Source organism: Tachypleus tridentatus, chromosome 7, assembly GCF_004210375.1.
Source record: "Tachypleus tridentatus isolate NWPU-2018 chromosome 7, ASM421037v1, whole genome shotgun sequence".
In the NCBI taxonomy this organism is placed as follows: domain Eukaryota; kingdom Metazoa; phylum Arthropoda; class Merostomata; order Xiphosura; family Limulidae; genus Tachypleus; species Tachypleus tridentatus.
The window spans coordinates 12,952,091-12,979,154 of record NC_134831.1 but is presented as its reverse complement, the minus strand read 5'-3'; the positions used below and the strand labels follow the sequence as shown (position 1 = coordinate 12,979,154).

The 27,064-nt window shown below is 35.3% G+C and overlaps 1 protein-coding gene across 2 annotated transcripts; it reads left to right on the top strand.

Annotated features, from left to right (window-relative positions):
* The first annotated feature begins 4,277 nt into the window (after positions 1-4,277).
* LOC143255137 (basic phospholipase A2 nigroxin A-like) lies at positions 4,278-24,197 on the top strand. Of its 2 annotated transcripts, none has more exons than XM_076510338.1 (4): positions 4,278-4,668; positions 8,181-8,481; positions 14,667-14,776; positions 17,801-18,665. In XM_076510338.1, exons 1-4 carry the CDS (start codon positions 4,596-4,598, stop codon positions 17,842-17,844), a joined length of 528 nt encoding a protein of 175 aa, XP_076366453.1. In that variant the 5' UTR covers positions 4,278-4,595; the 3' UTR covers positions 17,845-18,665. The 2 variants fall into 2 exon arrangements, with proteins under 2 accessions (XP_076366453.1, XP_076366452.1); XM_076510337.1 differs by lacking the exon at positions 17,801-18,665 and adding an exon at positions 18,691-24,197 and having other exon boundaries at positions 4,279-4,668.
* Positions 24,198-27,064: the final 2,867 nt, after the last annotated feature.

Here is a 27,064-nt window from a genome sequence, read left to right as displayed (position 1 = left end):
TGCAATTATTCCATGTAACTTCTCCTGTAGTCTCCTGTATATTTTTACACAGAAAATGGATAAAGTTTACCCAGTTAACCTGTTTAGTTCTTCACACTTCAAAAGTATATAATTATTCAAAATGGTACAATAAATGAACCTCGATGAGTCAATACGCAAACCTCACCAACAGTAAGCGAAATAAAAAAAAGGTAATTTTACTGTCGATAACATTCAATTTTTTAAGGATTTTTCTTCTTTGGTTATTGAATAAGTCATGTATAGCTAAATTAGCAGCCATAACAGTGAACCAAATAAGAGATTTGGCAGCTAGATTCTAAAAAACCATTACACAGAAACTATTCGAAACACGCTGGATTATAAATAAATTACAAATTTATTAATTAGTAAAAAAGAAAAACGCAAAGTGCAAAAAGTGGACAATCAGTTTCTGACATCCATCTGTTAACATTCGATTTATGTTATTATTATTATTGAGTGAATATAAGTATATTTAGTTTTGCATGTTTGTAAACTCTTTACAACACCAAACAATCTCCAGAAACTGTTACATTTTTTCTTTACTGTTAGTTTTGTTAAATCACATTGGATATAATATTTAAAATAATTCCGCGAGAAAAGAATTTGCAATAATAAACTTTTTCTAAACAAAAATGTTTAGAAGTGAGTAGTTTTTCGAGATTTGCAACTGTAATGTAAATCATTTTCAACCCACAAATATAGTCTCCCATCATGTTTTCGTTATACGCTCCCAAGTCACAAAAGCAAATTTGGAAGAGAAATATAGATCTTTTCGATTTACTTTAGGCATAAGCAATTGGGAATAACACGTTTTGCCGAGGAACAATAAAAGATAAAATTTTTGTTACATAGTGTTATAGGGAAGGCAGTCAGTCAACCCTCGGTCCGCCCTTGTATGATTAAATAGTGGGATTTGACTGCCACTCTTAGAATATCTATACCTGGCTAAGTGTAGTAGATTGGGCACTCAACTTGAGATTTCAAGAATTGGCGGTGGGCGATATTGACTAGCTGCTTTCCCACTAGTCTACCACTTCTAACTTAGGGACGATTGACACAGATAGGCTTTGAGTAGTTTCGTAGAAAATTCAACAAACAAACAAAGACTATGTGCGCTGTTATTCACTCATCTTAAACATAGAGCAGGGTTAAAGCTCGTTGATATATTTGTTACGAAGACATTTCGCGTTTGAAACATAATATGCAATACGCTGGTATTACCAAAAGTTGCTACACTTAAAATGTTTTTCATCATATATTAATGATATAAAGATGAAACTCTTAACCGAAGGTAAAATCTTACACGAATTATCAATCACAATGAAATCATGAGAGTGATGCTTTCTGTACTGTGGCGTTATAAAAACTAAACTCACGTCAGCTTCTTACGCATCACATCTTTATAGCGTCGACTGTTCCTTTATTTTTCTCACCAGTTTAACTTAATCAGAACCAAACACGTAAACTAAAACTGCCACTTTATGAAGACTAAACCTAACATAATCTGAATGTTGCGGATTCGAATCCCCATCACACCAAACATGCTCACCCTTTCAGCCGAGGGGCGTTATAATGCGACTGTCAATCCCACTTATCGCTAGTAAAAGAGTTGCTTAAGAGTTGGCGATGGGTGAAGATGACTAGCTCTTTTCTCTCTAGTCTTACGCGGCTAAATTATTGACAGCTAACCTTCGTGTAGCTTTGCGCGTGTGGCCTGGCATGGCCAAGCGCGTAAGGTGTGCGACTCGTAATCCGAGGATCGCGGGTTCGCGCCCGCGTCGCGCTAAACATGCTCGCCCTCCCAGCCGTGGGGGCGTATAATGTTACGGTCAATCCCACTATTCGTTGGTAAAAGAGTAGCCCAAGAGTTGGCGGTGGGTGGTGATGACTAGCTGCCTTCCCTCTAGTCTTACACTGCTAAATTAGGGACGGCTAGCACAGATAGCCCTCGAGTGGCTTTGTGCGAAATTCCAAAACAAACAAACAAACAAGCTTTGCGCGAAATTCAAACCAACCTTATTTCGGCAGTAGTTACGAAAAGTATACAATCAAGTTTATTAGTTCTGAGCTTGTATAGAGGATTGAATAAATTATTTTTAATATATAAATCAGCATGCTGCATGACAACCATTACTGATATAAAATCGTTGTGAAACGGAATGTATAAAAACTACATTTTGATTTTGCTTGCTGTTGTGTGGGGAGTGTATATTTTCTTATAGCTAAGTCACATCAGGCTATCTGCTGAGTTCACTGAGGGGAATCGAATCCTTGATTTTAACGTTGTAAATCCTGAGACTTACCGCTGTACCAGCGGTGTACGTGGGGAGTGTAATGCCGTTGAAAATTCAACGGCATGGGGAAAGGTATGTAACAACTTTTTCTGGGGGAAAGTACTCATACACTTTCATTATAAACTTGTGGTTAAGTTTGGGAAATACAATAACGAAGTCGAAGATATCCCTTGTAATTAATAGCATTGTAAAACAAAGGTACATAGGACACCAGGACTGTCTGGGAAAAGTCCTATTACAAGTCATACACCAGCCGTAGATTAAAACATGTAATCCTTTGCAACAGCTAAAATTTCACGAAGTCAAAGATAATTGGTAAAAGTCATCTATGTGCCATAGGCGAGAGTACGCAACGTATTTATAATCAAGAAGGACTTTCGCCTGGAAAAAGGCCACAAGTTACGTTTACAAAAGTTGTTTCCACACATATCAACCGTTGGATACCTCAAATAACTAGATAATCGATTCACTTATAACTACGAAGACATAAATGGATAAGCCACTGGATGCAGCACATATAAGTTTTTGTATGATCAAACTATTAAAGTAGGCGCTGGGAAACCGTCGTCTTCGTATACTGGATGGGATATGGAAAGCCTGTAAAGACGAATGGTATGCATAGGACTTGACAGACTTACAATCGAAACTATTCGACAGGGCTATTGTCAAGGTGTATAGTTTTCATACACAGCGTTATCAGACGAAATGACTTAGAGTGTAATGACATGGTGAAGCTCCAAAATAGTTTTAAATTTGCATGTTCAACCTCCGTGCTATATGTAATGTATTCATTTCGTTACATTCGTATGTTTGCAATACAACTGTGAAACCCGGCTGGTCGTAGCCTATAGGTTAGCATTTCAGTGTGCGGATTGGAGGATGCAGGGCTCGTGATATCAAGTCAATGAGCACAATATCTCTTTTGAGCTGTGAGCGCATTAATAAAGTAATAGCCAATCCTGTTATTTGATTCCAACAGCCGGCTAAGGCCGTTTTAGTAGCGGATACTTTTCGCTGACTGTCCTTCTTCTAGTAATTAGTTTAAAATTGGGGCGGCTACACACAAACCCAAGGAATCTATGATCCAGCTACTTAATCTAGATGAGCATAAGATGCTGCTCAACTAGAAATATCTATTTCAAATAAATCTGATATTGAAATCACACTATTTTATTTCACTCCCCTAGTAGCATAGCGGTATGTCTGCGGACTTCAACGCTAGAAACCAAGTTTCAATACCCGTGGTGGGTAGAGTACCGATAGCCCGTTGTGTAGCTTAACTACAAACAAAGAAACTTGTGGCAAATATTTTACTTGAGTACAGTGCAATAACGCTTGCTTCTTACCACACTGTGTTACTTTAATTTAATAACTTTATTTCTTCTTCTGAACTATGAACTAAATGTTTATAAGTAATATTTAGCTGCAAATCTAAGGTTGCGGTAAACTTCATCAGTAGTAAACCATGAAAAATGGCTTTTTATTTGTAAACTTCAATATTCTCAGAGATCTTTCTTTCTATGTCTATAATTGTTTTATTTAAATCTAAACTAGAATCTATAATATAAATGTTTGCTAACGTTACTGAGGCTGAACCATTTCTTCCCTTTAATCGTGAAGTCTGTGCTCTAATGTTCTTATAAAACTACAAATCTTAATTATGGCTTATAAAATACACACATTTATATATATATATATAAGCTTTAAGACTAATTTATATGAATTTATAATATTTAATTGAATATTTAAACGGAACAGCTTTATTTCTGTTTACTACCTCTTTAGGAATTTAGATTCGTAATTAACATTCTTATATTTAGATTGGAAAATGTTGTAATTATCGCATGCGTCATAAGAAAAGCGTATTTGTTAAGCGTGTATGATTGGCCAATAACACAGATATGACGTAACCACTAGCTGTGCTTACCCCTAATTGTGCGTTTTATACATGAACGCTGATGATGAAGTTCCTTAGTCGTACAAAAAGTATCAGCGGGTGCAAGTCCTACTATTTCGTGGCGCGTGTTAATAAGTCTTCATGCCACCCCTCTTTTTATAAAATAATAGGCTACTAGTTTTGTTTCTCACTATTTTAATTGATAGATAATACTTTAATCGAAGGGAAAAGCCGAATTTGTCTGTGATGTACATCAACAGAGGCTTCAAAACACTTCTCTATTAATTTTTAATTTATTTCGAATGGAGTGTGACCCATTTTATGTTGGTTCTTCGTTTAGAAGATGTTACGTTTGTGTTAGTTAGGTAGGTCATTCTTCAACCATGATGGGTCAGTTCTTTAACATTTTAACCAGCTTCAAACTGCTTTTCAGCCTGGGAGCTGTGATAATTGGGGGTGAGTAAAATTTTTGATTGAATTATTATACACATAAAACTGACTGAAGTAAGTTATTTTATAAAACAAAATCCTAGACAGAATCGCTCTGTTTTAGTTATGTGTGCGATAACGTAAACTGTGTAAAATACAAATACTTGCTTACAGCCTGTAGGTTAGATTAAGTGAATAAACTTATCACACGCTTTTATTCACAAAAATTTACGCGAAATTGAACAAGTCATATTTCACGTATATATAATGCATGGTTTTATAATAATACTTGCTGTTTCGTTTAATCGTCTTTATCCTACCATGTCAGTTATTCTCAATTGGAAGGGAATGTTTAAATTTGTAATTGAAAAAATGATGTTATGATAATGACTAAATACATTGATGAAAAGTTTGTTAGATGCTTAAATATAAGCCAATGAACATTTTGCTAAATGCTTGAATATAAGGCGGTAAACATATTACTACATCCCTAAATATGCAGTGCACGTATACCGAAAACAAGAGGTACAAGTAAACGTTATAGGTGAGTTCTTTACTGAAAACAAATGACTAAAGATAATCGGTATTTTCAACATAAATGAGAATTTGTGCTACAAATTCATTGCTAAACGCCCAAGTAAACTCCGTAAGCAAGTCTGTAGTACAGCCATCCCTGATTTGGAACTGCTGATCACAGTGGACAATTATTCGGTAGTAACCGCTGCTGACCGGAACTCTACTGAAAAGGAAAAATTCCTGTAAAAGTTTTCATAGTTACATTTCATGCTGAAAAGAAAAAATAAGTACAGTTGTGATGTACCACAGTTTCACCAGTTTTATGGATAATTTTCAGAACGAAAGAATAGTTCCTTATTTTCAAACAAGAATTGTCAAATTATAATTTACACATTCCTTATCATGCCCCTGTTAATGGAATGGGCTGGTAGTTAGGAAGCACCAATCAAAATAGAAAGGCCGTAGGTTCGAATACTCGTCACTAAACATGCTTGGCTGTGGGAGCGTTATAATGTAACTGCGTTAATCCCATTATTCGTTAATAAGAGTAGTCCAAAGGTTGGCGGTGTATGGCGTTGCCTTCCCTCCAGTGTTTATCGCTGCTAAATTATGCTCCACTAGGGCGGATAGTCTTCGAGTAGCTTTGGGGGGAATTCAGCCCAAAGTTATGTTAAATGTTACATTTCTCTACACGCTCTTTCTCTTGGACTGGACTTTCGTGATTTCCACCTTAATGGTGACATAATTACACCAGAACTACATATTGACACCATGTTTAAGTATTTCTAAAACTGATTTTTCCTCGACATATTTAGTGACTTGAGAAAGTATTCATTTATGATGAAACTGTTGATGCTCAAGTTAGCCATGCAAGATGCAGCACTACACATGGGATCAACTCAGTAAAATAGTATTTGAGACAAACTTTTGTTCATATACAGATCCAGCTCACAGATTATATTCGAAACTGTAGCTCGTAGTTTCTTTACTTTCTTTAATTTGACTGTACTTTTTGAACCCGAAACAGGAGCTATTTTGTGTGGGTGTGTGTAAACTCATTTTTTCCTTTATGGTGCTAGAAGGAACATTTAGGACTATATTGTTGAAAGCAGTTAGATGTCAGGCAAACTTGGGTGAATTTTTTGTTTTGTTTTCTACATTTTGAGATAACTGACAATAAATAGTAGTTGTTTTAAATATTATCATCACTGCAATTCATTGATTTTAAATGCAACGTCTCATATAGCTTTATACAGATAGCTAAGCCTAAGCACAACGCTGTATATAGATTTATACATATAGTAATCCAGGTTATCTGTTACGTCTGACCTTCAGAGAAGGGTTGTTTTAGTTAAACTCAGATGGATGCCACCAAAATTAAACAGTAAAATTCTTGTGGGTGGGTAGGGAAGGACTTCCACTATAATGACAAAAATCATGTGGCTTACAGGTAAGCACAACACCTAGGTGTATCTGTCAGAACACTGTTATCATCAAATTAAAGTGGACGGTAACCAATAGCATTTATCTGTTCCGAAAATACGCTTATATCTACCTGACACAACACTGTTTTCTTCAAGATAAGGTTGATGGTAATCCAAAGAATTTACCTTTTGCGAAAGGCAACTAGAACTACTTGACAGAACGATATATATATATATATATTTTTTTTTTTTTGTAAAGTGGACGATATCCTAAAACATCATGGAAACTGTCAGGAACTATAATTTGGTTTTGAAAAAAATATTTGATTTCTGATTGGAACTTAGTGTTCAACATTATTTAAAACTCAGGATGGAGCATTTAATTTAAGTATGTAGCTCTAGCCTTTAAGTTCACTTATGTTACCATGAGGTGCTTACATGCAATATAATTTGACATTTATCCACTACAGCAGTACGTTTACAAGAGCAAATATTCCAGTATATTCAGATGGCAACAAACAAATTCTCAGGGTTAGGAACGTATACTGTTCATGTCTTCTACATGTTCAAGCTTTCTGTTGCCGCAGTCTAACTAGCGTAATTACGAACTTGAACATGATACGGTTCGTTTAGTGATTCGTAATCAAGCAGCATTTAAACCCGTTGGTGCGTGTAAAGCAAGCTTGGGCGTCAAACATATAGAAACTTATTATCATAAGTTCAAACATCTGTACAGCACTCCGTGAAAGAAACTGTTGTCATAAGTACTGGATACATCTGAAAGAAAACATAACAAACTAAATCAGACATTCTGAAATAAGGTTAGTTTCTTGAATTTTGGAATATGGGAACAAGACTGGCATTACATATCAGGATAATCAAGTTTGGACAAATGCGTCAAATAAGTGTTCAAACCCTGTGCATTTTTAACATCTGACAGATCCATAAAAGCACAATTGTTTTTAAATGGGATTTTAAACGAAACATTTTGAACCGGAACGTGTTGCCATTTTGCGGAAGGAAGTTGGTAGTCAGTTATAGCGTTCTTAAATACATTCAACTCTAGCGATAAATATTAGAAGCATCAATCAATATTAAATTTGAAAATAATTTAATAAATCTTATTTTAGACCAGCTGTTCTTTCTTTCTGTTGCAATTAACGTAACAAAGCTTTTCTAACGACTGAAGGATTAGCGTAACACAGCTTTTTCAATTAATTATTACTATACTTTAATGCAACAGATTTCCAAACTGTGTGCCACAGAAATGTGTCAAGGGATCATAATAAATACACAAGATATACAATGCTTTAAGACACTCTATACAGCTTCATTTAACGTAGAATATTCTAGGGACAAGTCTTGTGCTGAAAACATTTGGGAAACCCCGCTATAAAAATATATACTAAATTTGTAATGTATCTCGTGTTTCTTTTTTTGTCTTTACAATTATAGTACGTGACGCTTAATGTAAATAGTGCATCATACTCTTTGATAATACATTCTTTGATTGAAATTCGCACTTTGAACTGGATTTTAAAAAATTCCAGATCAATTTTTTTAAAACTTTGTTTTCAACTCTATTCTATGGTACTGCAGCACGTTGTCTGCAGGTGTGTTCCAACAGCTTGGATTCATCAAATACTGGACTTTCAACACTGGCTCAGTTAGTCACCAAGGGACCGAACGATCTTCATGAACGAATCGACAGGGACAAAAAAATAAACATCTCAAAAGGAATTTCCAAACAAAAGGCTCGAACTGCACGAGCTCGGCGAAGTATTTTACAACTAGCTAATGTATTACAGTGTGTTACAGGATGTAACCCTTTGACATACAAAGGCTACGGGTGTTACTGTGGTTACATGGGCGAAGGAGAACCGGTGGATGAAATTGACAGGTATGTGCCGAAAAATATGCATCATAGATTAAAATCAATGAGATATTTGAGTTAAATATTGGTTTTTGTAAAGATGTTCATAATTTATCCATTGTATGATTCAATGAAATAAATAAACCCTAAAGTCCTTGGAAAATGTCAGATTTTCGGCAACACTTTCAGAGTTTACTCATTTAATTTCATTAGTACTGATCACGTGAGGTTATTGTAATAATGAAATGTTTGTTTCCAGGCATTGCAAGGTTATGAAGAAATGATGTAGTGGGCATGGTTTTCTATCTGTCAGTGTCCGTGAGTGGCTTTCACAGCGTTTGACTGCACAGTTCTCAACACGTTTTTAGTTTTTTTCAAACAACTGACGACGAAACAAAAAGTTAGATTTGGATATATGATCTTGTAAGCCGAATTATTTTAGTCAGTGCCGCACGTGGCCATACCACCCATTCGATTGGTTGACGTCTTCAGGCTGTTATGTTCTTCATTCAAAATTCACTTTGTTTCAATCGATTTCCTGCTTCTGTTAAAAACACGCGCTCATCAACTTTGGCAATTAATCTACAATGTAAGAAGAATCATACTTCACACAAGAAAAAAAAAGTCGAAGTATTGGATACGGTTGTTTATAGTAATCAGATACTCATGAACTTTGTTTTATTTAAATAACTAAAGGCAAATGAGATTTTTTAAAAAGATAATATTAAATTAGAACATCACATGAACAAGGAGAATTACGTAATGAAATAAAACATTATTTATTACGTGTTGCGCTCAGGTAGGTTTGCTTACTTGCTTGTTTGATATTAAACACAAAACTACACAATGTGCCATCTCTAGTTTGATCATTTCAGGTATCGAAACCTCATTTTTATCGTTATAAGTCCTCACACTAACTGCTGAACCGGGTGGGGGTAGGTTGAGAAAGAATAATGTTATAATATACATGAAGTATAAAGGTCAGACTTTTCCTTTTAGATTGTGATCCCCGAGCTTTTGGTTTTTAATTGTTTGTGTGTACTTTGAATTGTTGATTGTAATTTTGCATGAAATATGCGATATCTATATGTAAAAAGGATATGAAGAGACATCTAAAAGAATCAGTCTGAGACGTAATAAAATAGGTGTTTTTAACGATACTTTTATTTGAACACAAAAACTATTTGCGAGTTTTTCCCCCAGCGGACCAAACATACATATATGTAAAACGTGTATAATACTAAGACTTCTCACAAATCAGACTTTATTTATTTTACATTTTGAAGTGTGAAGCTGAACTTAGTTTTAAAAGTAATCACCAAGAAATAAGGAGCTAGAAAGCTCTGAATATGATAATATATGTTTTATTTTAGTTTCGAAAAAGTACTGCTATTATTTTTACAAGTTTTAAAACGTGAATTGGTGTTCTGCAATGTCAACACACATACACACGCACATGTAGTTGCGCGGACTCAGCGCTAGAAGCCTGGTTTCGATAGCCGTGATAGGCAGAGCACAGATAATCCTTTGACTAGCTTTGTGCTTAATTCTAAACAAACAAACAAACAAACAAATATATATTATTATTATTATGATGTGTTACAAGTTTGGTCCACTGGCGCCGCTATTGATACAGTATGTAAATGATATGTGTTATAGAATTTTACAGTTGTCGATACCGTTAGCGTATATAGCTGGTCAACGCATCATCGTGGGCATGTCATCCGGACAAGAGTGAAAGTAAGCATTGTCCAGATAGTTTGTTTTAATACACCGAATAAATAAAACTTTCGAAAGATTTTCTGTGGACTTATAGACGTTAAAGCAAATAAATTCTTATATAAACTCAAATAAACCAAATTTGTTTTCCTCCCAAAAATTTTTACATAGGCTGTTAATCCAAACCATTCAACACCACGAGGTTCGGAATAAAATACTGGAATTCTCATGTCGAAGTAACGGTACTAGTTTTTTATTGTTTTAATCTGTATTTTGTAATATAACAAGAAAAGTTATATCAAGATTTAGAGCCTTATCACAACTTTAGTTCATGTCGATACGTCCAGTCTGATGGTGGTGTATAGTCCTGCAACGTGCCTTTCCATAAGCCGTCTATTTTACGAAGACGACAATATCTTAGTGCCCTTTTCAGTTATCTGATGGTACAGAAATCCATAGATGCTGCATCTAGTGACAGCGATGTGTATTCGTATAGAGTTGCATCAGTACTAGTTTTATTCGCCAACTGTTTTAGGTATGCAATTGTTTAATGAATATGCCATTGGAAACAATTTGTGCATCCAAGGCTGGATTATAGAGGCCCCTTCGAGACAGAATTTCTACGCGCAATTCATTTATAGTCATAGTGTGAGGCCCTGGGCTTCAGCCCCGTAAGCCCATGTCTTAATCCGCAGTTGAGGATGTCACGCTTGTTTTTACCATAGTTGGAGTACGACTTGTAGTAGGTCTCTTTTTGAATGATCCTAGTAATGTAATTTGATCTATACTTGTTTGTTATCCTCGCCTTGAAAATTATAAATTTCCGATTGCGGTACAGCTTTATGATACGTATGTATGATTTTTGTGTGTGTTGGAAAAGGCTGTTACATACAACCTGTACCTGTCTCAAAAGCGATCAAAAGGTGGTGACATTACGTACTTAACGCCAAACAAATATAAATAATAACAAAGGTAGTTCTCATACATACTGTTCTACCGTGGCTTTGTATTGTATGTGATAGTCTGATTACTTGCTGATTTGCACATTCAAAATCGTTTTTTATATAACAAATTAATTTTGTGGTGTAAATTTTTCTAAGATACACATACATGTAACTGCATAAAAAAAACAAATACTGTGATAAAGAATTCTTTGTTAAATAGGTGGTCTTTAAATTTTACCATAATATTAGTACACTTGGAAGATAAATAGATGTAATATTTTCTCGTTTCATTTCACAGTTCTGGAAATGAAAAAATATGTAAAAAACACCATTTTAAACAAACAGCTAACAAGAGAAACATCTTACCTACCAGATGTCTGCGTGGAGAACAAGTGATATTAGTTTAACCAGGGGTAAATTTGGAATACTTTACGCATATATACACACACATACATACATACATACATACATACTAGACAAATACTCCCCCCCCCGAATATTTAAAAAACTATTTCTTCTTATTCAAAGACATTTGGATATACAGTATGTGTTTGTCTGTTTTCCTTATAACAAAGCCACAGTCATATCTTGTTTGTTTTGATATTTCGCACAAAGCAACTTGAGGGCTATCTGTGCTAACCGTCCCTAATTTAGCAGTGTAAGACTAGAGGGAAGGCAGCTAGTCATCACCACCCACCGCCAACTCTTGGGCTACTCTTTTACCAACGAATAGTGGGACTGACCGTCACATTATAACGCCCCCACGGCTGGGAGGGCGAGCATATTTGGCGCGACTCGGGCGCGAACCCGCGACCCTCAGATTACGAAGCACACGTCTTAACGCGCTAGGCCATGCCAGGCCCACACAGTCATATCCATAGACAGAATATGAATAATTGCTTATGCTAGGCAAAATATATTTTAAAAGCCATGTATTTTCGTAAATACCGTTAATACTTTTAATCCATATATTTCTCTAATAGAATTATTCTAAAATATGCTGAGCTGAAAGATTACATAAAAACAACAACAAAACGTAGAATTATCTTGTATTGTTGATGACCTTAAGTTCGTTCTTGCCGCGAGCAATTTAATTTCTTTTTCAGAAGTCTCTCCCAGTTTCTCCACCTCGTTATTCTGTACTACGCTTGCGCACTGTTCTTACAACATATGTTTATGTATGCATTATATACTTAGCTTCAGTATTTCGAATTCCTGTTTCAATAAGAATAAACGGGATTCCCTAAGCAGTTATACTATTGTTTAATAAACGAGGTACCCTATAGCCATGGGATCAACTTATCGCAGAAGCGCCCGGGGGAGACCCCTGGCCCTGTATTTACTTGGCGCCAGAAATCCTTGACGGATTCTGGGTACGAAACAACTTTTAGAGGAACTGGCTATTTTTGGTAATGACAACTGTGTAGGAGTCTCCGTATTAAGTCTTCAGCGCCTGGCGTATCGTTTGTTGGAACGAACGTGTCAGTTAAAGAATAAAGAAAGGGGTACTTCAGACAGAATGGTAATCGACATCCGTAAGCTGACATCAAGTGGCCTAGAATTCTAACATTTTTTATTTATCTCGGGAATGATTTACTTGAAATTCGGTAAAACTTGCTCCGGCTCTCGGAATTAAAGTTAGCAGTAACTGATGTTTGACCTCCATATTCCAATTCCATAGAACAAACACTGTTAAGACTGTACCCCCCCCCTCTCGCTGTTATATCGGAAACTGGCCAGTAGGTTATTAGGCTGTCCAACTATAGGAAGAGGAACACTACGATTTTTTTTTGACCAAGGTAACAAACACCTTCTGTGTACGACTGTGATGTTTGTTTTTAAACTGATTGTTTGGCCTCTGTGATAGTTCAAAGGCCAAATGCACTCGCAAAAATTACGAAATTTGCAGACACAAATAATTTGCCGCTTTAATATTTTTAGAATTATTCAGTTTTGTGTACGTTGTTTCAGTTTGATTTGAAAGATATTTATTTGAGCTTAGTAACGTAGTTTTTTGTTCAGTTGGAATTTTAGCTTACCTTTCATAACTGAAAATCAAATTTTCATGGATTCAGATTTTATAAATATTCATTTCGTACTTGTGTGTTATACACAGGTACGGTTTGTTTTTTATCGCTCCCAAGTGGTTCAACGGTAAGTCTGCACACGAGCTTACGACATTATGAATCAGTATTCGATACCAGCTGTGGGCATAGCACAGGTAGCCATTGTATAGCTTTGTGCCTAACTACAACCAGACTTGTTTTTAAGAGCTTCACACGTACGCAGTTGAATTTCTTTGTCGTTGTTACGTCTTATTCGATTAATTCTGTTTGTCAACTATTAAAGAAAAGTTGATTTATGCAAACATATCTGATGAATGCTATGCGTATCAAGTAAAAGCTGCATGTTTAATAAGCATAGTATTTAAGACTTAGATATCACATTATTGTAAACACACATGCAACTTGGTAAGCCTAAACTGTTTGTATGGTTAAAACCGCAAAATTAACTGGTAACAAAAGAAAAAAAAACTGACTCATCAGGGGTCGAAACTTCTTGATAAAAGAAAATGATTAGTAGTGCATGAAACAAAAACTAATGTTTCCCAAGTAAAATTGTACTTCATTATTTCTTTAAAACTTCTTGAACATTATTGGCTAAAGTGTTTTCTTTGTTTGCGTATGGAAATTTTAATTTTATTTTTTTATTGGAAGAATTACTTTACATTGCTAACTTAAAATATTGATTTAAAAGTAACCTAAATCACCTAAGCTGTCTGCGCCTTGTGAGGTGTTATTGGGATTAAGGCCGAAGTTTCTCCTGTCATGAATATGCATATTTCTAGCTACATTGATATATTACCTGAGCTACATTATTTGCTAGGTTACTGTTTTGTTAAAGATCATATAGCTACATGTTTAGTTTTGTGAAAAAAAAGTATGTCGATATTCAGTACTGACACTAAAATTAGTTGGTGATACCGTCTGAATTAGGCCTAAATGTACAATTACAATAAGATTAACAGTATCTTAATTGTTGTCACACCAGATGCACCTTAATCTTACTATGTTATCATACCAGAGTGAACAAAAAAACCACCACAGCTTCACTTCAATCTTACAATATTGTCATACTAGTGTGATTGTATGAACTAAAAATGTCACACCAGCCGCACACCAGTGTTACAATATTATCATACCAGTGGGATTGTGCGAACTAAAAACACCACACCAGCCTCACTTCAATGTTATCGTACCAATGAACTAAAAATATCATCTAGCTCTGAAGTATCTTTGAGCAAATTTCAAAGTCAAACAAAGTCGAAGGAAACGGTTTCAAAGACAGACAGGTTTCTAATACATTATTGTTGTAAAGTACGATTAACCTCCATTACAAATATAAAACGATCGTATCATCTGTAGTACTGTGTTTTGTTAAACGTTTCAGATGTATTGCTATTTTTCTCTGTGGGTTTTTCCTTTCCTAAGTATACACATAAAAATAAAGTAAGTGTGCAACGTATCTATTGTTCTTCCTTTCTTATAGATGCTGTTTGGAACACGACTGGTGTTATACTTATAGTGACTGTCCTCAACTACTGATTTATTTCGTTTCTTACCGATTTGAATGTGTTGCTCCTGGATACGCCCACTGTGGTGAGTTTTTCTACTAATAAAATTTTTATAGTGGTTCGTATCGAAATACATATAAACTAAGCTCGTTACTTCATCAGAGGCCCTGGCTCTCGGAAAGATGACTAGATATATTGTAATCAAAATACCACAGTGTCCTAAGCATTCTGAGAAAGACTTTTTTTTTTCTTCAAAAAATCAAGACTGGGTTGGAAAGTTTCTATAGAAATAACAAAAATTCAAAGTTATGAATATTATATACTCTTTCAATATTACTGGTTCGAACGTCTTCCAGTAACGCATATATGAGACACATGACTATAACTTATGTTTTATCCTTAACATGTGCTTAACCTCGCGAATCTGAAACTTTGTACCACCATAAATAAAGGTTATTCCCCTATAAACGTGCCGAAATTTATCGATTTCAAAGCTCAAGTACGTTTCGAATTTCACGCAAAGCTACACGAGGGCTATCTGCTCTAGCTGTCCGTAATATAGCAGTGTAAGACTAGAGGATACGCTATCTAGTCATCACCACCCACTGTCAGCTCTTGGGCTACTCTTTTTACCGACGAATAAGGGAATTGACCGTCTCTTTCACGGTTCAAAGGACGAACAGAGATTCGAACCTGTGATCTTCAGGCTGTGAAACGAGCAATTTAACTAGCTCAGATACGTAAATGAAAAGATAAGTTATGCGTCTTCATTTGGTTTTGGGTTTATTGTGTATTTAAAAATAAACCTGGCAGGTAAGAGTTGCTTTATTTATAATTGTGACGATGAAAGAGTTAGAACCGTCAGTTTTAACGTACAGACCACGTTCAATAAAGTATTCTACAGCTCCGTCGTCACATAATACAAGAAAAGATACGGGTCAGAACTATCAGGTCATTCCATTAGTAATGTCCGAAAATTTAATACAGAAAATGCATCATCATTTCTGTTTTTGTAGAAGGCTTTAATGACTAAAATATGTAGTAGGACGTGTATAAAATGTTCAGACAAATAAAATAAACTAACTCAACTCCACTTTTTCAGATCATTAATCAAATAAACCCTTATGAAGACGGACGTATTTCAGGAGCACATTAGGCATATAATGCTTTGAGTTTAAAAAAGGCAATAGTCTAGCAGAAAGTACACGAAACATTCAAGGTGTTTATGGTGCAGTCTCTCTTAGTGAAAGAAAATGTCGAAGGTGGTTTCAGAAGTTCAGATCAGGTGACTACAGCTTAGGTGATGCGCCACGTTCAGGTCGTCCTGTTGAGTTTAATGATGACTTGCTGCTGGCTGCACTTGCTAAAGACTGCGCTGTAACAGTTGAAGAACTAGCACAGAAGCCAACCAAAGAGCAAGAGTTGCCATTTGCACTTCTCTGCACTCTCGTGAACATAACTCACCTCTTTTGGACAGGTGAGTGACTAAGGATGAAAAATGGATATCTTATAAAAAATGTTAAATGTTGCAGACAATGGCTCGGTGCATGTAAACTGGCTAAGGCACAACCCAAAATGGACCTCCACCCCAGAAAAGTCTTGTTAAGCGTTTGGTGGGATATTGCTGGTGTGATCCGCTTTGAGTTACTGCTACTCAATGTAACAATTACATCAGACTTCTGTTGTCAACAGTTAGAGTGCTTGAATGTTGCACTGAAAGAAAAAAGGCCTGTTTTGATCAGTCGTAAATGTGTTGTGTTACATCAGAATAATGCACGGCCCCATACAGCAAGGATCACATCTGCAAAGATTGAAGAGCTAGACTGGGAAAAACTTCCACATCATCCTTATTCTCCAGACCTTGCCCCATCTAATTATCATCTATTCTGACATTTGCAGAACTATCTTGATGGAAAAGAGCTTGGAACACATGAAGATGTCATAACTGCCCTCTCTATATTCTTTTCCTGCAAACCTCAAGAATTTTATAGAAGTGACGTTCAGAAGCTTGTGAATAGTTGGCAGAAAGTAATTGATGATAATGGAATATACAGTATTGATTAAATAACATTAAAAGCGTTTGAAATCCTTTCTCTTTTTCTGGACCTAAAATCGGATATTACTTATGGGATGACCTGATATTTACATTTCTTACGTTGTTTAATTAAACGTGCCCAGCGTGGTCAGGTGGTTAGGCCGCTCGACTCATAATCCGAGGGTCGCGGGTACGAATCCCCATCACACTGAACATGCTTACCATTTCAGTCGTGGGGGCGTTATAATGTCAGTCAATCCCACTTTTCATTAATAAAAGAGTAGCCCAGGAGTTGGCGGTAAGTGGTGATGACTAGCTATTTTCCCTTTAGTCATACACTGCTAATTTTGCTAACTAGGGACGGCCAGCGCAGATAGCCCTCGTGTAGCTTTGCGCGAAAATCGAAACGAATAAACAAACTTAAGTTAAACAACAGTTAAAAACCAGAAACAAAGAACTTTAACATACACTGTCAGCAAGGGTAACTCGTTATATGAACGACAATAATTGTTCTAGGAACGAACCACTGAGGCTATAGATAACGGCAGGTTTGCTACATTTATTTATTGAAACATAATCTTTCATTTGATGTTATAACATCGAAGCCGCCAATTGAATGTAAGTTTACCTCAGTTATTGAACACGTTAGGGTTTGTGTTTAATGCGGAAAGTTTTTATCTCCGAAAGTTTCGCTGTGACAAATGTGTATTTAGATTAAAAAGTAAAACTAAACAGTGACAGACTGGTTTATCCTGATTTTTAGCTTTATGGTTTCCACGAGCACTAAAATATATTGTAAAAGTTAGCGACTGATTACGTGGAGATGTTAACTCGTGTCAAACAACTATGTAGTGTTTTTTTAGAGGGTATTTCCCCGTAACTACGGTCTCAAAAAAACTCTAACAAGGCTTTTGCCTTTGACCCACTTAACTTAAAAAATTATAGAACGATTCTAGGGTGTGTCAAGGACAAGTTAACGTAAAGTGCCCTACATTTGGTCCAGTATCGGCCTCTAATTTAATAAGTTCCCTCTCTTTTATGTGGATGTTAACATTGTATCTGTACTCAAAATAGATTACAGAACCACATTGAAACTGACATATTTGGTAACGGTATGAAAGAAGAGCTCCATGTCCCAGCGTGTTGTGGGGAAGAGCCCTAGGCGACGAAACGGTTTAGAGAAGAACGTCAGAAAATATTATGAAGAGATGGTCTGAAATTGCATTTGTCGCGAAGCACCCGATATAACAGAATGTTTTGAAAAATGGCTGGAAGTGATGAAATGATGTAGAGAAAACAGTGAAGTGGTACAATATTGGGGGTGGGTGGGTGAGATAATAGAATCTTTTGTGAAAACGTGGTATGTTGTACTTTCTTGTAAATAACTGAATTGACGAATTTTATGATACAATAATTTGCATTGTGCGTAAATAACCAAATTAGCAAAGTCTGTTTAATATAATTTGTGTAAGTACTCGAACTACCGAGCCTACGAATATTATAATATTATTGAAATGGTTTGAAAAGTACACCATTTACACATGTTATTATTACATTTGTTTTAGATTTTATATGGAAATGTCATTCTCTGAAGTTAGCTCTTAACAATAATTATCCACACGAAATACGTTTAAACAGTCATCATCACCCACCGCAAACTCTTGAGCTACTCCTTTTACAACGAACAGTGGGATTGACCGTAACATCATGACTCTTTCCACGGCTGAAAGGGCGAGCCATGTTTGGTGTGACCCGCGATCCTTAGATTACGAGTCGAGCGCCCTGACAATACCAGACCCCAAAGTGGAGAGAGAATCACACAAGCCAAAATTTTGTGTTGGGACAATTTAACTGTTATAAATTTACTTTGATAATTGACAGATACTGTAATATTGAAATACTGTCGTTTGATTGAATGCTACGTAACTTACTATAACGTAAGAATATCTTTTGAAAACTTCCAGAGGATGACCACTCCATGTCCACCGACTGTGCTGCCCATCTCTGTGAATGTGACAGAGTGTTTGCTCATTGTGTAAGCAAATATTCTTGTCCATCGCATCGTGCGACCTGTTTGTCTTAACCGACATCACCAAGGATGGTGTTCTGCAACGTGGATCAAGATTAGAGTGGTAACGGAACAATGTCTCTTCTGAAGTCTGGGGGAAGTGAGACAAGACCATTCAATCAGTCATACCACTGTGTTGATAATGATGGTGCTCCAGATAAATCTTTGATTAACACACTTTATTAATATCACAGCACTGGATCTAGTGGCAGGTCTATGAAATCAGAATCTCATACACAATATGTTTGTTTTTCCTTTGAAATTGCCCTTAAAAGACCATAAGATGTGTTTGTTTGTGTATATACATATTTGTCTTGTTTCAAATTATGCCCTATGAAAGTTAACGCTGGTGTAGTATGAACGCGTTGTGCATTGGAAAACAAAATTGTTCATTCAAAATATTGAACAAAGGGATTACATTGTTGACAGTTTTCGTATGTGTTTTTTTGTTTACAGATATAACAAGATTCGGTGTCTTACTCTATCAGAATCTTTTTTTGTTATCAGCATTTGCTGTCGAGGAAACTGTTTTTAAAGATGGACGATGCTGAAAACTATTTCGCTAAAAACTAGTTCAAATACCAACATGAGAACGATCTAGTTGTATTTTATGAAAGGTCTAAAGTAGTCTTAGCTGTGTTTTATTTTATATCAGTTTTCAAGCTTTCTGTTAGTAGTGAAGTTCTTACATGCAGATATGTATTTCAACATGAAAGCAATGGCACGAAAGAAAATCATTAAAAGACAGATGGTGAAACTTCTTAAACTTCTCAGAGACGAGAGTTCGTCACGAGTTAGCTTATTTCCCGCCATTTCTGTCCAATCACACACGTACTTAGGCGTAGACGTTCTGAGTCTAGAAAACGAAGTTACTGCGTCATCAGGTCCGAATGTTAAGGGAAATTTTGGATTGTTGTGTTTACAAAAGTTATGAAATGCAAAAACAAGCAGAATATTTTTTGCACAATTTCTCTGGGCATCGAGATCCGAAATGACATAGTTAGATCTGAAGATGTCCCGTTATTTAAAATGTTATTTTTATAATATATATCCAGCTTACAAATTAAACCCTTTATAAAAAAAACAAAAACAACAACAACAAACAAACCACATCTATGTGTCGTATGTGTAGTTTTGTATGTTTCTTTAAGTCTTTTTTTTTAAATTACCAACACAATTGAATTGCCTTGGTTTTACTCTGTCTGATATACAAAACTAGTCAGTCATTCCTCTTTACCTACGATGAAAAATTAACACTTCCTAGAGTGAGTAATGGTTAGTCATGAAGAAAAGTAATGTTTCTGTTCTCGTTCATCTTTGTTTTTACAAAATAATATGTAACAAGGAAGATCTCAGACGTTAACATGCCAGTATACAATGCGTTAAGTAAAGAACGTATCCAATTACAGTTATGTGTGACTTGTGAAGTATTCTTATTTCAGTAAAAGTCTTATCAAAGAAATCCTTATTTGTGTGAGGGTAAAAAAATTGCTACTTGCAGTAGCCTAATTTTTTTTCGAAGTTTGATGATTTAAGGCCGAGTACTGTCGTAGTTTTGTTATTTTCTGTAATTTTCTAAGTAAACAAAATTGGTGTAAAAAGGTGGAAATGAATTGCAATTCGGGCTGACTAAAAACTTAATTTAAGACAAAACAAAAAATACTACGTGGAATGTATGTATGATGCGATATGTAGATAAAGTAGATGAATTGTTATCTGTATGCCGGTTTTTGAAGCCTGCGCTTTCTGATTGATCTCAAATAAATGAACTTTCGGATCTGACCCGGCACCATGTCATATCAATGGGTGCTTGTGTGTTTGTTCCAAGTACTATTCTATTGATATCTACCAAACTTCAAAAGCACTCTTAGAACACTTCAGAAGAATAACCTAGTAGGATTAGCGCTCCGATCTGGACTATTATATCATCTCCACCTATGAGAGCCCCTGTGTTCCTTTTACTTTTACATTGATCTCTACCAAACTTCGAGGCCACCTGGGGAGTGTTGCAAGGAATTTTCGTCGGACCCTCTCTGTTACTCCCTGGAAATGCTCACATGTTCCCCGTGTATTGAACGGGTACATCAACTAGTGTAATTATAATTTGATTATATAAAACATATTTAGAACTAATAAACGCTATTTTTGTGATATGGTAGTTGTATGTAATGCTTCGTTAGAACATATTACATTAGTGTAAGTAGTATGTGAGCAGAGTATCCCATATTTACTAGCTGTTAACTGTTTTGTGGTTAATTATTTGTTGCTCATAATTGATATCATTAATATTATGTTTTAATCTAAAAATATTTTTTCATTACTACTTAAAACATTTTTGTAAGGTATTTTATTACATAGGACAACAAGGCCGATCTTAAATCGTGTTAAGTTGATAAGGCGTAGTTAGCCCTAATAATATTTGAAGCGAGTGTACAGGCTTGCGTCCAACACAATTGAAAGTATAAATCGTTCACTGAATTTCGAAACCTTTAACCAGTCCCGAGTTTTGATTAATTTGAAAGTCTGTAGTAATTTATTGAGATTTTTGTCACGCACTTTTACTTTCATGAGATACTTGGTTGAAAGGGTTCAAGCATCAGACATAAACATACAACAGATTCACTGAAGCAGATGGTAAATAGGCCTAACAAGTTTACCTTCTTTTGTTACCCTGTTTATTTGTGTGAAGTTGAGCACAAATATGTACAATGGGCTATTATGCTCAGTCCACCACAGGTATTGAAACCCGATTTCGAGCGTTACAAGTCCGTAGACATACCACTGCGCCACTAGGAGGCATTATTACTATGTTTCAGTTACAATTATCCTATGTAAACTGATCCAGAAAGTAAGATAAACTTAAGATTCATAGTAAGTAAACCAGTTTCTTTTTATTATTATTCAGTGTTTTTGCTTGTCCTCCACTACCCTCCTAAAAAAAAACCCGCAAACAAACAAGAACTGGTAATAACGATAAAGTTGGAATTATTAATGCACTTATATATATTATTTTGTTTCTCGCATTTTCAGTTTCAGTCTATCAAGTACCTTGAGAAGCACGTTCAAGTTAGCACGAATTGTATATTTAATGTTTATTTGTAAGCATTGCATATCTTATTACTGGCGTCATTGTGTGTGTGTTGTTGTTTTTTTTTTTAACGTGCACTTAAAATTTGACGTAAGACAAGAAATTGCTGTTAGGAAGTACAGGTAAGTGACACCCGGCTGACCTCAATTCTAGAAGGAGTAAGCCAAATGACATTACACAGGTTATCACAGTACATGAACATGTGTAAAACTACAGAAATAATGTACAAGTCATGTTGCAATAAGCTCTCTCCGTTAACCATATGTAAGTGTGCACACTTATGACGCTAAACACCTGGTTTCGATAGCCGTGGTGAGTACAACACAACCAATTATTGTAGCTTTGCACTTTCCTACAACCAAACGCAAACCGTTTTTCTTCAAGAATGGGTGTAAGTATATATATATTTAAAGAAGAAACTTCAGCAAGATATATTTTGTAGTAGATGAGTACTGTGTAGATCATTTTGTCTTTAAAAGGACATTAATAACGTGTAATTTTCCATTCTGGAAGTGTATCAATCCACGCAGACTGTTGTACCAGACAGTGGAGTAACAATCCACGCAGACAATATAGTAACAGTCCATAAAACATTTAAAAAAGTATTCCAAATTGAAACAAACATATACATTTCCTTTCGGATAAATTAACTTTTACCTTGCAATTGAAAACGTTAGCACCGAAGAATTTCCTTAAAATTGACGTTTAACGTAATTCTTGCGATGAAGAAGTGTAATCTGGAAAGCTATATGTTAACTACGTTATTTGTATCTCAGCTCTCGTGCAGTTTTGCACGAAATTCAAAAACAAATAATAAACAAACGTTGCATTTTGGCGAGCTGCATACCTAACCCCAAAGTTAAGGAAATACTGCAAGTTTTCCAGAACGTCCTACTTTATTGTGGTCATTCAAAGTACTGACACAAAGACTGGTTTGTTAAAACAGTCACGCTATTCTATACATTCCTGCATGAAAACGGAGAACAAAACAACTTACAAACTGTGAATTATCTGTAGCTCAAACTACTGCTTAGTGTGGTCTATAAACCATGCGTAAGAATACTGAAAAAATAAGGGAAGTTTTTAAATTTATTGAACAAACTAAAAATATACGTTTTCACAAGTTAGTTTGAAGTTGTGATTATAGAATATAAGCTGAAACTTTGGACCTATAATTATGCCGGAAATGTTTTTACCAAAAATGTAAACGAACTTCTTTAAAAATTCTATTAATCCGTAAACTGTTTAGTGAATTTTTATTCTATCAGTAAACCTTGTATAAGTGCCTTATAACTATTTTTTTTTGCTAGTCTAGTAATTTGTTAAGCAAACATTACTGCATCCAAATGTTAATCATTAGTAAATGTGTGACATTCTTCTTACAGTGAGTGATAAGGCAACTGAAGTCAATCTTATCGATTTTAGTTTTGTTTGTTTTTTTCAAATTGATCACGTGTTTCAGGTTGTGTGCTATTGATAAAATCTTTCAGTCGTAATCAAAGAATGCTTTTTAGAAATGTTCAAACTGATGGTTCAGGTAACTGGCCCTGCATGGCTAGGCGGTTAGGCCACTTGACTCGCAATCTGAGGGTCGCGGATTTGAATCCCCGTCACACCAAACATGTTCACTCTTTCAGCCGTGGGCACATTATAATGCGACTGTGAACACCAATATTCGTTGGTAAAAGAGTGGCCCAAGAGTTAGCGGTTGATGGTGATGACTAGTTGCCTTCCTTTTAGTCTTACACTGCTAAATTAGGGACAACTAACGCAGATAGCCCTCGTGTAACTATGCGCGATATTAAAAAAACAACAAACAAACAAGCTTCAGGTAGCACATGACTGTAATATAATTTATGTCTGAAAGGTAAAAATTAAAGATGAAATTAGCATATGTATAACTGAACAAAATATATCTAATTACAAAAAGTGTAAGTGATAGAATGACATCACATTCAGAACCATTAATGAACTTTCTACACTGCGAAACGCAAAGTGTTATTCAAACCACATGTGTTGTTTGTATATCGAATATTATCTTTAATTAAAAATATGTATCCGTAAAATTGTATTTGTTTGTCGAGTTATCTCTGTTAAAAGATTTAGTAAAATGTAGGCTTAGCTATTTCGTATTGATTAGACTGAGATTATACACCTAGTTGTATGAGTATTAACTGTTATTGCTGTTGTGAATTTTTAGAAAATTAGGTTTTGATGCTTTTGTAAAATAATTGTACTGCAAAGGTTACTTGTAGAATCGGAAACAAAATGTAATAAAACGAACAAAATAATAATAAAAAAAGACGTAAATATTTTATTTGTTGAATGTATCGTTATTTCTGGGATTTGTACGTTTAAATTGGTATAGTCAAACAGCTTGTACAGATATTTCGTATCTTCGCAAAAACTTTATTGAATAACAAAAAATATTAAACACAAACGCAAAAGTTACAAGGGTATAACGTGAAACCCTGCTGGTCACATCGTATCCTAAGCCACTCTCATCGTAAACTAATCACACGTCAGAAAGAATTGGTAAATCTGGCATGGCCAGGTGGTTAAGGCGCGCGATCCACAATCTAAGGGTTGTGGGTTCTAATCATAGTCGCAAGAAACATGCTCGCCCTCTCAGCCGTGGGAACATTATAATGTGACTGTTAATCCACTACTCGTTGGTAAAAGATTAGCCCAACAGTTGGCGGTGGGTTGTGATAACTAGCTGTCTTCCCTCTAGTCTTACACTGCTAAATTAGGGACGTCTAACGCAGATAGCCCTCGGGTAGCTTTACGCGAAATTCAAAAAACAAACAAGATTTGGCAAACTTAAATTTTCTTATGACATATTTGACTGTCTTTAAATCCTCATGTTTCAAATCAGTAAAGTGAAGACCCGTAGAATATCAGTTTTGTAACCATGAAAAGTCAGAAGTTGTTACTTTAGATCAAAGTTTTGTCAGAAATAAAAAAAATAAATAAATTAAGTCGCGCTTATATTATTTACAATAATTCTCGTTCACCAGTGTGTAATTAAAAACTAGGTCACGTGAATAATAGTTATATATAATTATCTTAGATGGCAGCACATTATAACTGACGATAGATAGCTGCAGGCTGCGAGGATTATAGATTTTAATTATCCTCGCTAAAGCTATTACTACTATGCCAAGTTTGAAACTGTCTTTATCGAAACGTTAGGTGCTAGTATCAATTTTTTTCTAATGTTAAGCAATTATGAAATCACAGGTCAAATCCACGTTTAGCGGAAACGAAGGGGAGATAATATTTTCATTTCATTTCTAAACACCCACGCTTTAAACGAGAAAGAGCATGATTTAGCGATCGTTTCTATCTCATGGTTTTATTGTAGGAACTTTAAGCCGTAAATTTGGAATTCGTCCGTTTGTGTTATCTCTCTGATTTTGCTTTCAAAAAACAAAAAAAAAACTTGTTTTTTGTGTGCAAACAAAATTCATCTAAAATTAACTGTTTTTTAAAACCTTCAGTTGTAAAGAAGTGACTTGTAAGTCAGCATAAGCCTATTTTTACACTGAAACAGAAATTGTTTAATTAATATTAAAAATGACGTGCTATTATTAAAGATTGATTCTTACAGCACTCGGTTCTTCAGCAAATTCTTTTGGCTATTTGTTACTTCATTGGGTTTCCATAGAGGGAGCCACTATATGAGAAAGTTTCTTTTCAGTTGATTAAATTGTTTTATTGTTTGATCATTTTGTAGGCTAATTGTAAAAACAAACAATAATCAAACGTAAAAAAAATTAACTCAAAACAACAAACCAGTATCACAAGCTAATATTTGTTTGGTATTCCCTTGGATTTCAATACTGCTTAATACGCTTCAGTGAGTTTGTTCAGATATTCCTGAGTGATTGACCGTCGTTCTTCTTGGATTACATCAAAAAGTTCATCTTCTGTGTTTGATTTGCGATCTTTCGTTAATCGGTTTAACTCAGCCAATACATTTGCAATCGGATTGATATCAGGTGATTGATCTGGCTATTCAATAACGCCAGTTCTCTTATTTCTGAAATATCTTTCAACGACTCCACAATTACAGAGGAACTTGTTCGATCATTTTGTAGACTAACGGAAATAAAGAGTACAACAGGTGCACGACATTTTTATGAGAAAATGTAAAAAATCAAAACATTCAGGTTTTTACGAAAGCCAGTATTAAAATTAGGGTTTGAGATCATATTTGAACAGATCTCGTCAAATGCGTTCTAAAAACATAGTTTTAATTTTTTTCTGTTGTTTAATAAAACGATATAACAAATTAACAACATTTTCAAGGGGGCACTTTTTTTGTCCACCCTTTGCATATTATATACTACTAACCGACATGAAATTGGCGAGTTAAAACAGTGATTTTTCAGCGTGAAAATACCAAGTGTGTTAAAGTTCCAATGATCCGAACTGAGTGATATATTAAAAAGTAGGAGGATTAAAAAGGTATCTCTATGTCTTTATATCATCAATATATTTATGAAGTTTGTCACAAACTGTAAAACTAAAGTTAAAACTAGAGATAAAAGTAATTTATCCAAAATTCTGTTTAATTTGTCTGTTGCGAATCTGAATTCAGAGAGACGTAAGAACAAGGTTAGATCAAATAAATACAATTTTTTGTTTGTTTGGAAATTTCGCACAAAGCTACTCGAGGGCTATCTGTGCTAGCCGTCCCTAATTTAGCAGTGTAAGACTAGAGGGAAGGCAGCTAGTCATCACCACCCACCGCCAACTCTTGGGCTACTCTTTTACCAACGAATAGTGGGATTGACCGTCACATTATACACCCCCACGGCTGGAAGGGCGAGCATGTTTAGCGCGACGCGGGCGCGAACCCGCGACCCTCGGATTACGAGTCGCACGCCTTACGCGCTAGGCCATGCCGGGCCAAATACAATTTTCAAAACAAGTGTGGATGCTTTTATATTTATTATACCACCAGTACTTAAAACAACCTAATATATGCACAATCTTCATTGAAAAATGAATAAATAAATTCCAGCTTGTATACACCACATTTAGGAAAATAACATGCAATACTTCTTAGCAGAATTATATCTGAACTGGATATAAGAAAAATTACATTCTATATTGGAAAAACGTTGAAGGAATATATAATTTTATTTTATATATTACACAACATTGGTCCAAA

What these genes read in the sequence shown, in the direction of transcription:
- LOC143255137 (XM_076510337.1), top strand. Translation starts at nt 4,596, where the DNA reads ATGATGGGTCAGTTCTTTAACATTTTAACCAGCTTCAAACTGCTTTTC. An exon ending in CCGGTGGATGAAATTGACAG is followed by an intron (nt 8,482 to 14,666) that starts GTATGTGCCGAA and finishes CCTTTCTTATAG; the next exon opens with ATGCTGTTTGGAACACGACT. An exon ending in TCCTGGATACGCCCACTGTG is followed by an intron (nt 14,777 to 18,690) that starts GTGAGTTTTTCT and finishes GAAAACTTCCAG; the next exon opens with AGGATGACCACTCCATGTCC.